We start from the raw sequence: 15,084 nt of genomic DNA, 5'->3' as shown, positions 1-15,084 counted from the left end.
AGGTGGTAGATCTTTACAGAAATAGATTGCTCTGTAAATCTTCACCCAAATCCTAAAAAAAAAAAAAAAAAAAACAACTATCTCACCACCTAAGCCATGAATGCCACCCCTACTAAGCTCCTGGGTCATGACCCAGAGGACAGAGATAGCTGGCATCGTCTCTCAGCCCAGTCCTCAGTGGTTGACTGCCAAGGCAGCCATCTCTCACCTTGTGGAGGAGGTCCTTGAGACTGTGCGCCACGATGCCCTTCCGCACACTCCTGTCAGCATTGCTTACTCGGTAGGGACGAGCTTTGGGGGCCTTCGGGCTGGGCTCTGACAGCAGCTGCTGGATCACCACTGAGGTACTCACTGCCACATACCTGGGGGCAGTTTGTAACATCAGGATGAGTCACCCACTGCCTCCCAGCCCTTCCCCCACTGCATGCGGAATTCACTCCCCCACCCCTCTTGGCCAAAATTAGAGTAGGCTAGATTCATGGTGGCCTCCAGGCCATACTCATTATACTGCTCCCCTACCACCTCACCAAGCCTACTCTAGATACTCTTAGTCAAAAGCCTGCTAGATCTATACATCTCAAAACCTTAATGGGTATATAAGTCACTTGGAAATCCTGTTAAGATGCAGATGCTGGTTCAGTATGAGGTGAGGCCCAAGCATTTCTAACAAGTCCCCACGTGATGCTGGTAGGTAGGTAACAGACCAAACAAGTAGCCAGGTGATAGAAGACCCATCCCACACCCCTGAATTACCACTTTTATTATTGTAGTCTCTCTCTTCTCACCTGCAAAGTGGGATGAAATGATGAAGTCTGAAATCAATGGAAGTTTTTTTTTTTTTTTAGTACTCCAAAAGAAAACCAAACTCACTGCCATGGAGTTGATCTCGACTCATAGTGACCCCTCCTTGGGTTTCTGAAGCGGTATCTTTATGGAAGTAGATTGCCCAGTCTTCCTTCCAAGGAGTGGCTGGTGGGTTTGAACTGTCAGCCTTCTGGTTAGCAGTCAAATGCCTTAGGCACTATGCCACCAGAGCTTACTGTTATTATTATTATTAATTTTTTAAAAAATTGTGATTGGGGTGAAAGTTTACAGAGTAAACCTGGCTTTCCATTCAACAGTTCATACACATTTTATTTCAAGCTTTGAGGTTGACAATGTAGAACCAAATAAAGGAAGGAAACCTGGGTTTTGGAGTCAGACAGGCCTCAGCTCAAATCCTGACCCCACTATAAATTTGCTAGGGGATTGAGAGCACCCATTCTGTACCTCAGTTTCCTCACCTATTAATATGGCATAATAATCCTCACTTCGTTGTTGTGAGGCTTAAATGACATCAGGAATGAAACCATTAAGCATAATGTCTAGCCTCTGTCTGTTCATTATGTGGTCCAGGAACCAGAAGCATGAGCCTCACCTGGGGCCTTGTCAGAAATGCAGAATCTCAGGTTCCCATCCTCTACCTCTTGAACTAGAATCTGCATTTTAGAAGAACCCCAGGTGACTGCTAAAGTGCACTATGCCATGAGTTGGATCCAACTCATAGTGACCCCTCCTTGGGTTTCCGAGGTGATATCACTATGGAAGTAGATTGCCCAACCTTCCTTCCCAGGAGTGGCTGGTGGGTTTGAACCTCCAGCCTTCTGATTAGCAGTCAAATGCCTTAGGCACTACGCCACCAGAGCTCCCTGCTATGACATTAAATTTTGAGAAGGCCTGGTCTATAGCTCATAGCTAGCTCCACTTCCCTTCCACCTTGACTCCCCTCACCTGGAGAGAGACATGGGGTTGAGAAGGCTGAGGGATTTCATGGCATATTCCATCCGTGTCAGCTGGACTGATTTGGACCTGGAAAAAAGACAGAAACAGCTCATTAAGGTGGTAATGGGAGGGTTCTCTCTCATCTTTTGACAAAAAGATCCCACTACCATCCAGAAAGCTTCCTCCCTGCTCTCCCATCCCCCTCTCACACACTTTCCCCACATGTCTCCTCTCCAACCCCCATGTAATCAGCTGTGACCAAGCCAGAGACCACCCCTTCATCCTCAGGCTCTCTCAGCTGCTGCTCCTCCCTCCCCAGTCCCACTCACACCATGTTTCTCTGATCCTGGCTCTAGTCACACTGATAAGGAATCCCAAGTCCAGGCTGAAGAGGCCCTGCCTGGTTACTCCTCATCCTTGGGGGCAAAGTTCATGTTACACTGGCAGGAGGTAGCCCAGGCAGAGATGAGTCATACCACCTGTTATGGATTGAATTGTGTCCCCCCAAAATATGGAATCTCTGGTGGCACAGTGCCTAAGACATTTGACTGCTAACCAGAAGGCTGACAGTTCAAACCCACCAGCCACTCCTTGGAAGGAAGACTAGGCAATCTACTTCCATAGAGATAAGGCCTCAGAAACACAAGGAGGGGTCTCTATGAGTCAGGATCAACTCAATGGCAGTGAGTTTGGTTGTTGTTTGTTTGTTAAAATATGTGTTGTGATTCCTAACCTCTGTGCCTGTGGTTAAGTAGCTCTGGTGGCATAGTGGATAAAGCACTTGGTTGCTAACCAGAAGGTCAGTGGTTCAACCTACCAGCTGCTCCATGGAAGGAAGATGAGACGATCTACTGCCATAAAGATTTACAGCCTCAGAAACCCAATAGGGGTTGCTATGAGTCGGATCAACTCCATAGCAGTGAGTTTCATTTTTGGTTGGATGCTTGTGGTTATAATCCTCTTTAGAGATGGGTTGTCTTTGTTATGTTAATGAGACAGGATTCATGTAAGGTGTGTCTTGAGTCAATCACTTGAGACATAAAGAGATTAAACACACATTCAAAATGTAGAGATGGAGGACGAGAGATGCCATGCCTTGTGAAGATTGCCCAAGAGTAGAAGCTCAGAAGAGACAAGGACCTTCCCCAAGAGCCAACAGAAGAAGAAAGCCTCCTCCTAGAGCTGGCACTGTGAATTTGAACTTTTAGGCTCTTAAACTGTGAGAAAACAAACTTTAATGGTTAAAGCCACCCATTTATGGTATTTCTGTTATAGCAGCATTAGACAGCTACCACTTCACACTGTTGGACACTGTCCAAAGACCTCACCAGGCTAGGACAGCCCTCCAGCTGCAGTCCATATTTGGCAACCTGCCCTGAGCCTGTTCTTTCCCATGGATCATTGAGCAATGAACCTCTTCTGAAGCTTCCCACTAGCCAGGAGAAGTTTCTGCAATGATGGAAATGTTCTGTGTCAGTGCTCTTTAATAGCTTATCTCCTAGTCACATGTGGCCACTGAGCACTTGAAATGTGCTGAGGAGCTCTGGTAGCATAGTGGCTAAGACACTTGCCGCTAACCAGATGGCTGGTGGTTCAAACCCACCAGCCACTCCTCGGAAGGAAGGTTGGGCAATCCTACTTCCGTAGTGATACTGCCTTGGAAACCCAAGGAGGGGTCGCTATGAGTCGGGACCGACTCGACGGCACATAACAACATGACTGAAGAGCTGAATTTTTTTTTCAATTTCCATAGGCACTGTGACTTGTGGCTAGTAGTGACCATATTGTATAGAATAGGTCTAAGCTGACTGACTTGGTTTCACCTGCTACCATTTTTTCTCCTAAATCTCTATGCTCCAGCTCTTCTATGCTCCAAGATTTTGCTCAGGTAGTTCCTTCAGCCTTCAATGCCTTCCTCTGGCCAAGGGCTAACCCTTCACAGCCTTGAAGCCGCAGTCTTATTGCTCCCTCTTTGGAAAGACAGATGACTCACAGAATTACCCCTTCATCCTGCCCTTCCTATCCAAGTGCTCTAGCCCCCAATCCCTGGCCAGCCTTGAAGTGTTCTCCCTGTTTTCAGCCCCCAGAACAGGGAGGGCCTGGTACAAAAGAAGGGACTCAAGTAGTGGTTACAGAATGAATGGCCTCTCTAGTCAGGTAAAATCACTTTCTCCTAACAACTTGGGGAAGTCCCCAAGCCAGAAAGCCCTCTCCCCCTTAGCACTACCCAAGCCCACTATGGTCTGGTTTCACTCCCTATCCCTAGCAAAACACCACCAATTCCCACCTCACCTGCTCTCCAGAAGCAAAAAAAAACAAAAAAAATCCTTACCTCCTGTCACAGTCTCCTTGTAATACTGCTCTGCTCAGCCCAGCCCTCCCTCCATTTTATTTCCAGGTCCCATTGAAGCCCCTCCCCTGGCCTTCAGCCCCAGCTGGGGAAAAGAGCATGGGGGAGTGAGTTTGTAGCTCTCACCCTTGGGATTTCAAGTCAGCCCGACTTCCAGAAAAGTCTGAAAGGAGGGGAGGGAGGGTGTTTCGAAAGTTTTGCAAAAGAATATGTCCCAGGAGATGATAACAAAAACAGATGGCACAGATTTGGGTTGTAGTCCCAGCTCCACCCCATACTTGCTATTTGAGCTTGGACAAGTTGCCTCACCTCTGTGAGCCCCAGTTTCTCTCATCTGTGTAACAGGGATAATGATTCCTATCTTAAAGGATTGTGAGGTAGATTGGTGATAATAAAAGTCAAGGACTTTTGCACCATAGATACTTAATAGATGTAAGTAATTATTGATATTATTGATAATATAATTCTTTAATGATAGCAGAAACTAAGACCTAGTTGAAATGTGTAGTGGTTATGACCCAGCAATTCCACTCCTAATTATATACTCAAGAGAAATGAAGACATGTCCACACAAAAACTTGTACATGAATGTTTGTAGCAGCATTATTCATCATAGCCAAAAAATGGAGACAACTCGAATATCCATCAGTTGATGAAAGAAAAAAAAAATGTGGCATATCCTATCCTTGAGGTTGGTAGACAATATTTCTACATATGGATTTGTATGTGCTGTAAAAATATTCATATATTCATATAGCTACAGCTAACAAGGGGCAAAGTTATGATAACTTCTTAGCCACAGCCAACCACCCTGAGGTAGCAAGTGTTGGACCTGTGAGCTCAGGACCATGGTTATAGGGGACATCAAGCTCAATTGGCATAACATGCTACACAAAAACATTGTTCTACATCCTGCTTTGTTGAGTAGTTACTAGGGTCTTAAAAGTTTGCAAGCAGCCAATTGGATGCAACAGTAGGTCTCTCCTCTTCTAGAGCTAAGAATAATGAAGAAAACCAAAAAGGCATGGAAACAATTAGTCCAAGAGACTAGTGGACCATGCAAACCTCAGCCTATATGGCCATGAAACCAGAAAAGTAGATAGTGCCCAACTCCACTGTCAACCACTTGGAAAGGGATCAGTGCAGGACATCCTGGAGAACAATGAGGAACTAAACTCAAAATCATAAAAAAAAAAAAAAAAGACCAGGTTTACTGGTCTGATAGAGCCTGTGAGACTCCCAAGACTATCTACGGCCCTTAGTTACCCTTCAGGTCTGGAATTGAATTCACTCCCATGGCTTCCCACCAAACAATAGATAGGCATATAGGGTGAACATTTACATCAGGTAGATACACTCCTTAGAGTGATCAATCATGGGAGAACCAAAGGGCAGTATTTGCACAGGATATAGCTCAGGGTGCAGGAATGCATAGGAAAGAAGGACACAGGGAAGAGGTAACTATGGAGAGAAAGTGCGAAGAGAGCTTTTTACATTGTGGGAAATTGCACTCAGTGTCATGAAACAAAATGTGTATGAACTGCTGTATAGAAAATGAATTTGTTCTGTAAACTCTCACCCAAGTCACAATATAAAAAATGTGGTATATCCTTACAATGGAATATTATTTGGCAATAAAAAGGATACCTGGATGAACCTTGAAAACATTATGCTAAGTGAGAGAAGCCAGTCACAAAAGACCACAAATTGTTTGATCTCATTTATAAAAAGTTTCCCAAATAGGCAAATCCATAGAGCTGAAAGTAGATTAGTGATTGCCAGGGACTTGGGGAAATGGGGAGTGACTGCTAATGGGTAAGGGGTTTCTTTTAGCACGATGAAAGTGTTCTAAAATTATACTAAAAACCATTGAATTGCACACTTTAAGTTGGAGAATTATACGGTATGTGAATTTTATCTCAATATAGCTGGAGCTCTGGTAGCATAGTGCCTAAGGCACTTGACTGCTCACCAGAAGGCTGGTGTTCAAACCCACCAGCCACTCCTCGGAAGGAAGGTTGGGCAATCCTACTTCCGTAGTGATACTGCCTCGGAAACCCAAGGAGGGGTCGCTATGAGTCAGGGCCGACTCGATGGCAAACAACAACAACAACATGAAGAAGGGGAGTTCTGGTGGCATAGTGCCTAACCCTTGACTGCTAACCAGAAGGCTGGAGGTTCAAACTCACCAGCCATTCCTCGGAAGGAAGGTTGGGCAATCTACTTCTGTAGTGATACTGCCTCGGAAACCCAAGGAGGGGTCACTATGAGTCAGATCTGACTCAATGGCAGTGAGAGTTTGGTCTGATATGAAGAATAATGGGGCATCAGGATTGGAGGAAGTATCATTAACCCTGCGATATGCAGATGACACAACCTTGTTTGCTGGAAGTGAACATGACTTGAAGCACTTACCGATGAAGATCAAAGACTACAGTCTTCAATATGGAAGACTCAACATAAAAATAAAAATCCTGACAACTGGACCAATAAACAACATCACGATAAATGGAGGAAAGATTGGAAGTTTTTAAGGATTTCATTTTACTTGAATCTACAATAAACACCATGGAAGCAGCAGTCAAGAAATCAGACACCATATTGCACTGGGCAAATCTGCTGCAGAAGACCTCTTTAAAGAATTAAGAAGCAAATATGTCACTTTGAAGACTAAGGTGCACTTAACCCAAGTCATGGTATTTTCAATCGCCTCATATGCATGTGAAAGGTGGGCAATGAATGAATAAGGAAGACTGAAGAAGAATTGATGCCTTTGAATTGTGGTATTGGCAAAGAATACTGAAAATATCATGGACTGCCAGAACAAACAAATCTGTCCTGGAAGAAGTGCAACCGCAATGCTTCTTCAAAGCGAGAATGGCCAGACTTTATCTCACCTACTTTGGTCATGTTGTCAAAAGGGACCATTCCCTGGAGAAGGATATCATGCTTAGTAAAATAGAAGGTCAACAAAAAAGAGGAAGACCCTCAATGAAATGGATTGACGCAGTGTCTGCAACGATGGGCTCAAGCATAGCAATGATTGTAAGGCTGGTGCAGGCCTGGGCAGTGTTTTGTTTTGTTGTACTTGGGGTCGCTATGAGTTGCAGCCGACTTTGTGGCACCTAACAACAGCAACAAAAAAATGTAAGTTGTTTTGTTTTGCTATTTTCAAAAGAATACGAGCTCATCTTTCATTATTCTACAGGATTTTCAAACTGGCCCCACCGCAGAGTTTCTCACTCAGTAAGTCTGGTGTGAGGCCCAAGAATTTGCATTTCTAACAGATTTCCAGGTGATGTTGATGTTTTGGTTGATGGGGGATCCCACTTTGAGAACAAGCTGTGTGATCTAACTTCTCTAAGCTCCAGTTTCAGCAGCTGAAAAATGGGGATAAACATAGCTCCTATCAAGTTGCCTCAAAAATTAAATAATTCTTAAAATGTACTTGCCACAGAGCCCAATGTACCTTCAGGACTCAATAAACAGCAATTTGGGTGGCATAGTGGATAAGGCATTTGGCTGCTAACCAGAAGGTGAGTGGTTCAAACTCAGCAGCTGCTCCAAGGGAAGAAGATAAGACAATCTACTTCTGTGAAGATTTACAGCCTTGGAAACCCAATGGAGATTGCTATGAGTTGGAATTGACTCGATGGCAGTGGGTCTGTTTTTCTGGTTTATTATCATTATTAAAAGTTAGACCCAAATCCTTCTCTGGAGATGGTCTCAGGCTCATTCATTCATTTAGCAAATATTTATTAAGCACTTAAGATGTGTCAGTTCTCCTAAAAACCAGTTGCTATTGACTCTGTCTCATGGCAACTCCATATGTGTCAGAGTAGAATCAGGTGCCACAGGTTTCTCAGTGGCTGATTTCTCAGAAGTAGCTCTCCCTGTCTTTCTTCTGAGATGCCTCTAGGTGGAATCAAGCCCCTAACCTTTTGGTTAGCAGCAAAGCAGGGTAACCATTTGTACTCTTTCCATCTCTTCTAGGGACTGGTAATATAGCAGGAAGTAAGACAGCCTTGTCCCATACTTCAAGGAGCTGACATTCCTCAGGTGGTGGGTGGAACTCAGGCTATGAAAAAATAAATAAGCAAATAAAATAATTTCAGATAATGATGTTTAGTGAAGAAAATAATGAGGTGATATAGTGGCAAATGGCTGGGGAGCTAGATTGCCCTGCGGCACAGGGAAGGCCTCAGAGGAGGTGAGCTTTAAAACTAAATGCTGAGTGGTGAGAAGCAAGTCTTTTAAAGTTCTAGGGGAACATTCAATGTGAAGGACTTGAAAAGGGGATGAGCACAGTGAGGAGACAGGAACACAAATAGCTAGACTTTAAGACAGACCAGGAGACAGGAGAAAAGTATAAGGAAAATATTCCAGGGAGCAAGTCCTGGAGAAAGGGTTGGGCCCTCCCTTGGCCATTCATGCCTTAAATATTTATTGAACTTCCAGTGTGTGCTTCATGTCCTATGACAGGCCAATAGATGACTAAGAAGCAGTCTGGCCCTGATGAACTCACAGTGCCTCATGGAAAGCAGACACAGAAAAGACAAATGTAGTCACATGCTACAGCCAGAGAATGTCTGAGTTAGGAGAATTCTTCACAATGCTTAAAAGAGGATGATTTTGCCTCCATTGAAATTTATTATTTCAACCATCATTTTTTGAGCTTTTACTCCATGCCAGGCACAATGTGAGTACTAGGGACACAGATGACTCAAGTTCTTGTTCTTATCTTTAGAGATAAGATGTCTGAGAGTGGTTCTCAAACTCTGTAGTGTGTAAAAGTCATTTGAAATACCTTGGGATGGAGAAGGGCTCTAGTTATGATTCAAAACTGCAAAGTCATAAAGCAAAAGATTCATAAATCCAATGATATTTAAAAAAATGTTTTACATATTAGACTTATAAGACCATGAGCAAAGTCAAAAGACATACAATAAATAGGGAAAATATATTGCAAGTAATATTATAGACAAGTATAGACAAGGAGCTAATCATTTCTCTCCATGTATATGTATGTTACTTTATAAATAAACATATATATTTATGTAAATATATATATTTACGTAAACATATATGTTTATGTATGCATTTAGAAGACCAACAATACAATAGGAAATGAGCAAAGGATATGAACACAGTTCAGGAAAATGAAAAACAGACGGCCCTTAAACATATGAAAAGAGGCTTAATCTCATTTGTAAAAACAGAAATACAATTTAAAAGTACACGGAGATGCTCCTCTTTACCCCTCAAACTAGCAAACATTGTTGGCAAGGTTGTGGGGAAACAGGGAATCAGACACATGCACACATTGCTGGTGAAAATGTAATTGGTTTAACCAGTATGAAAGGCAATTTGTACAGATCTATCAAAACTGCAAACATAGTATATTCTTTGACCCAGCAATACCACTTCTGGGAATGCATACTGTAGTTCTACTTGCTATGTCCAGACTATAGAGTTACTTGCCCAGGCTATAGATCTAATGCCACTGTTGATGGATATTTGTGTTATCTCCCCTTGTTGATTATTATGAATAATGCTCCCATGAACATTTGTGTACAAGTGTTTGTATGGGTATGTTTTCAGTTCTTTTGGGAATATAGCTAAGAGTGTAATTGCTAGATCATATGGTAACTCTATGTTCAACTTTTTGAGGACATGCCAAACTATTTTCTAGGAGCTCTGGTAGCATAATGCCTAAGGCACTTGACTGCTAACCAGAAGGCTGGCGGTTCAAACCCACCAGCCACTCCTCAGAAGGAAGGTTGGGCAATCTACTTCCGTAGTGATACTGCCTCGGAAACCCAAGGAGGGGTCGCTATGAATCGGGTCCGAATCAATGGCACATAACAACAACAACAAATACCATTTTACAGTCCCATCAGCAGTGTATGAAGGTTCCAATTTCTCCACATCCTTGTCAATATTTATTGTTGTTTGTCTTTTCTATTTTAACTATAGTAGTTGGTACAAAGTGGAATCTCCTACTAGTTTTGATTTTCATTTCCTTGGTGACTAATGATATTGAGCATGTTGTCATGTGCTCATTGTGCATAAATTTTATATTTTGATTCTTGAACCATGTAAATGGATCATCTAGTCAACATTTCAAATTAAAATACAAATTCTCAGGCCCAGCTCTGGAGAATGACTAATTTGGGTAAGGGTAGGGCCCAGAAATCTGTGTTTTTCACAAACATCTGGATGATTCTATCACAGATCTTGACATTTAAAAAAATATTTTATTGTGTTTTAGGTGAAAGTTTACACAGCAAATTAGGTTCCATTTAACAATTTTTATACAAATTGTTCTGTGACATTGGTTAAAATTCTCACAATGTGTCAGGATTCTCATTATTTCCATTGTTTGTTCTGCTTCTATTGATCTAACTTCCCTTCCTTTCCTTGCCAGCTCTTCTTTGCTTTTGGGTAAATATTGACCCTTGGTCTCAGAGAGTTGATTGTTTAAGGGACACATTACTCATGAGTGATATTGTTTATTTTACAAGCCAATCTATTATTTGGCTAAAAGGTGACCACCAGGAGTGGTTTTAGTGCCAATTTCAAAGGGTACTTTAGTGCAATAATCTCGGGGTTCCTCTAGCCTCTATCAGTCAAGTAGGTCTGACCTTTTTTATTTATTTTTAATTTTTATTTTGATCTGGGTGAGAGTTTACAGAGAAAATTCATTTTCCATACAGCAGTCCACACACATTTTGTTTCATGACATTGACAGCCATTCCCCACTCGTGGGCACCTAACAACAACATAATTTCTTCAGGAATCCTTGGGTGGTACAAATGGTTACACAAAAGGTTGTAGGTTCAAGTCCACTCAGAGGTAACTTGGAAGAAAGGTATGGCAATCTATCCCCCACTCCTCAAAAAAAAAAAAAAAAAATCAGTCATTGAAAACCTCTGGCACACATGGGGTAGCCATGAGTCTGAGCCAATTCCACGGCAACTGTTTTGGTTCTGGTTTTATCATTTCCTCATGATTAGATTCAGTTTTGTATTTTTGCTGTGCTCTCAATTCATCGGGAAGCACAAGGTGTCAGTATGTTTTATTGTTGGTCATGTAAACCGTGCTTTTAAACTTTTAAACTGCATGAACGATGTGGGCTAGTGGGAAAGTCACAGGACCCTTCCAAGCATGTGTTTCCCTACCTGTGAAGTGGGGACAGTGACATCTTAAATTCATATTAGAGTTTAAGATAGTAAAAGTGCTCGAGAGGCCTTCAAGCAGGTTGCAAAAAACGTCAGAACTGTGGATTGACTTCCTTCTCTCTCCACTCGGGGCGGAGGGGCGTGGCTGAGAGAGAGCGAGGGCGCGTGCGCCGGGCGAGGGCCCACAGAGTAGGCCCTCCCGAGACAGAGAAACCGGAAGTTCTCACAGAACAGTGCTGCTGTTGGGGCGGGTGTGCTGAGGCGGTGCGAGCTGGGTCTGCAGGTGGCTTGGTGTGGCGGTGGCGGCAGCGCTTTGGCGTGAGGGTCTCCCGGGTTCTGGGCGGGACAATGGCGTCTCGGGCAGGCCCGCGAGCGGCTGGCACCGACGGCAGCGACTTTCAGCACCGGGAGCGCGTCGCCATGCACTACCAGATGAGGTATGAAGTGAGGAGCGGAGCACAGAGGCCTTCCTCTCGGCGGAAGCCCGAGTCCCTGGAAGCGACGTTGGCCCGGCCTCTGGAGTCTTACTCCCCAGCCAACCCTTGTGCACCTGCCAAGCCCCTTCCTCCTGTCATTGGCCTGTCCCCAATCCCTGGAAGCCCTGTCACCCCTGAGAGCTCCACCCCTTGATCCGCCCTATGCCTTGAGAGGGCCTGGACATCACATCGATCCTGGCTCTGCTGTGCGACTTTAAGCACCCTATTTCTGATTGAGCCTCAGTTTCCTCTCTGTGAAGGGAGAAAATAATCGTATATACCTTTAGGTTTTTGGAAAAAAATATTAGAAGATAATTCGTGTGAAGGATGTAGCGTAAGGCGTAGCATATAGTATGAATCTGTCCAACACATAATGGCTGTTCTATTTGGGCGTCTTTATTTGGAAGAGGGAGCAGCCTTTCCTTGCCCAAATGAATCTTAAAAACACCCCCACATAGCAGCTATTTTTCCATTCATCTGTTCGTTCAACAGCTATCTATTGAACTTGCACTGAGGATGTAATAGTGAGCAAAAACAGACCTAATTTATTTATGCATATCTTCAATAAAAAAAGGTTTATTGGAAAATTAAAAAAAAGCCGAGTCCTGCCTTCATGGAGCTTGGAAGTCTAGAGGTGACTGATTTTCCTTTCTACTTTTCTGCATTTTATATAATTAACTCTTAAAATTTTGTCCTATTGAACTCTCCAATAATGATCTTCACATTCTTCTCTGCGAAGTTTTAAAAAATGACAAGTTCTTTGGATCTTCATTTCATTCTCATTCTTAGGCCACTTCCCTCTTCACAACCCAAGCAACTGTTTTCATGCCTGCCCAAAGCAGAAACACTGCCCTGGGGCTGTGAAGAAGATCCATTTGGGGCCTGAGAAAATTAGAAGGATAAGAGAAATATGTGCTTACTTTAGATGAAAAATTCACCCTGGCTGGAGAAGTATGGGCAGCTTAAGCTGTTTCCCTTGCTGCCAGTCCCTTCTCCCTCTAGGGTATACTCTTACAATGCCTCAAAATCTTTCTAAACAGCTCTGAGTGTTTTTCATGTGCCTTTAAACAGACTCCTTGATAGTCTTTGCACCTTCATTCTCCACTACTCCCCTCCTCCATATACTGTGTTCCTGCCACACCCTACCACTTACTTTCCTGGAACACAGATGCTTATGTCTTTTTGCTTGCATGCTATTAGCTCTGCATGAAATGCCCATCTCCACCCATCCCTCAGAGCTTAGTTCAAATATCACCCTCCTTTTGATTCCTTCCTTGGTAATCCCTTATATCTTGGAACATATATTTACCAGAGCTTTTCTACTTTTTCTAATTATTTTTTCCTCCTCTATTCCATGTGTCTACCCTCCAGGCAGGGACTCTATCTTACTCGTGTTTGTATGCAGTGTTCAGTATACTTACCTGGCATATAGTTGGTGGTTAGAAATTTTTGAATGAAAGGTACTTCTCCTTCTGCTCTGCCCCACAGTGTGACCCTCAAGTATGAAATCAAGAAGCTGATCTACGTGCATCTGGTCATATGGCTGCTGCTGGTTGCCAAGATGAGCGTGGGACATCTGAGGCTCTTACCACATGACCAGGTGGCCATGCCCTATCAGTGGGAGTACCCATATTTACTGAGCATCGTGCCTTCTCTCTTGGGCCTTCTCTCCTTCCCACGCAACAACATTAGTTACCTGGTGCTTTCCATGATTAGCATGGGGCTCTTTTCCATCGCTCCTCTCATTTATGGCAGCATGGAGATGTTCCCTGCTGCACAGCAGTTCTACCGCCATGGCAAAGCCTACCGCTTCCTCTTTGGTTTTTCTGCTGTCTCTGTCATGTACCTGGTATTGGTGCTGGCAGTCCAAGTGCATGCCTGGCAGTTATACTACAGCAAGAAGCTCCTAGACTCTTGGTTCACCAGTACACAGGAGAAGAAGCGTAAATGAGGCCTGCCTGATGGACTGCTCTTTGGGGGAGAAGCCTGGGCCTCCCGTTGAGCAGAATGAGAAAGCTGTTCGAAAATCTCTGGTCTCTACCCCATGATGTTGGCAGCTAGTGCAGACTAGATCCAAGTTCTCAAAAGCCCCTCCTGTTGCTATCCGCTGAGGTGGCAAAACTATTTTTAATTCCTGGATTGAGTTGGCTGGAACTGGGTGACCAACAGCTGTGAAACATACACTTGCCTTCAGCTAGTTGAAGTTGATATCTATCCTTCAGTGTGCATTAAGACTGAGCCTTGCCTTGTCTCCCCTTCGTCATTCTACCCACTTCCCTCCATCACCCCTTAGCCACTGAGTCTGAAGGAGATAGAGAACAAATTTAATTCTTTATTCTGTACGTTGTGGGACAGGAAATGTTTGTGAGGCTGCTCCACCTGCTGGCTGTGGTGTCTACTGCAAAGCATTTTAATTAAAGAAAATCTCAATATTAAATTAAGTATCTCAATAAAGCATGACTGCCCATCCTGTGCCTTGTGTTTGGGATTTGATAGAGTATAAAAAGCTTGTTGCTTGAGTGGCCTGAAACATTAGGAGATGAGCAGTGGCTCCCTGAGGAACCTGTCAGGGGCCACAGAGTGGACTGAATGTGGGGAACTAAATCGGAATTCTAACCTTGCAGCTAATAGGCAAGAACTACCATGAACCAGACATTTAATCTCTCCTTCTATAAAATGTCCATTCTCATTTATTCAGCTTGTGTTGTTGTCGTTATGTGCCGTCGAGTCGGCCCCGACTCATAGTGACCCCTCCTTGGGTTTCCGAGAGAGTATCACTACAGAAGTAGGATTGCCCAGCCTTCCTTCCGAGGAGTGGCTAGTGGGTTTGAACCACCAGCCTTCTGGTTAGCAGTCAAGTGCTTTAGCCACTATGCTACCAGAGCCCAGCTTGTGTTAGGGACTCTTAATTGGGTATTCATGTATATCAGTATTAACGTGAGGTGTCTAATATAGTATGGTGTCTAAAAGAATTTTAGAGTATATCTGATGGTAGGAAGCTTGCAATCTAGATGAAACAACTAATGAACAGAATCTAATGTGGAGTGAATCAAAGTAATTAGTATCAAAGGCAAATATATAGGCTTATTGGTGGTTGGCGAGGAGCAGGAAGAGGAATTCATTGCTTAAAGAGCACTGAGTTTCTGTTAATGTTGGAGTAATTTGAAAGTGGATAGTGGTAATGATGACACACAACATCTGTGTCGCTGAACTGTACATGTAATAATTGTTTAATTGGCAAATACTAATATATTTTAACACAGTTTAAAAGATATATTAGCAGGGAAGATTTCTGTGATTGAACTAAAAGTCCTTT

General features: G+C 43.4%; 2 protein-coding genes across 2 annotated transcripts in view; one reads left to right on the top strand and one right to left on the bottom strand.

Moving 5' to 3' along the window:
- Positions 1-1,835, bottom strand: part of CIDEC (cell death inducing DFFA like effector c) — an 8,386-nt gene extending 6,551 nt beyond the window's left edge. The window contains exons 1-2 of the mRNA XM_007945826.2: positions 1,771-1,835; positions 209-362 (exon numbers count right to left, since the gene is read on the bottom strand). Coding sequence (XP_007944017.1) covers positions 209-362; positions 1,771-1,823 — 207 coding nt within the window. The 5' untranslated portion in view covers positions 1,824-1,835. The remainder of the gene's footprint in view (positions 1-208; positions 363-1,770) is intronic.
- A 9,805-nt stretch (positions 1,836-11,640) lies between these two features.
- On the top strand, positions 11,641-13,719 carry JAGN1 (jagunal homolog 1). Its single transcript, XM_007945824.1, has 2 exons — positions 11,641-11,729; positions 13,257-13,719. Exons 1-2 carry the CDS (start codon positions 11,641-11,643, stop codon positions 13,717-13,719), a joined length of 552 nt encoding a protein of 183 aa, XP_007944015.1.
- Positions 13,720-15,084: the final 1,365 nt, after the last annotated feature.

This window comes from Orycteropus afer, unplaced genomic scaffold (genome assembly GCF_000298275.1).
Source record: "Orycteropus afer afer isolate SDZICR_OR568_19922 unplaced genomic scaffold, OryAfe1.0 scaffold00144, whole genome shotgun sequence".
NCBI lineage: Eukaryota > Metazoa > Chordata > Mammalia > Tubulidentata > Orycteropodidae > Orycteropus > Orycteropus afer.
Note: the sequence above shows the minus strand (reverse complement) of the source record. Positions and strands in the feature narration are given on the sequence as shown.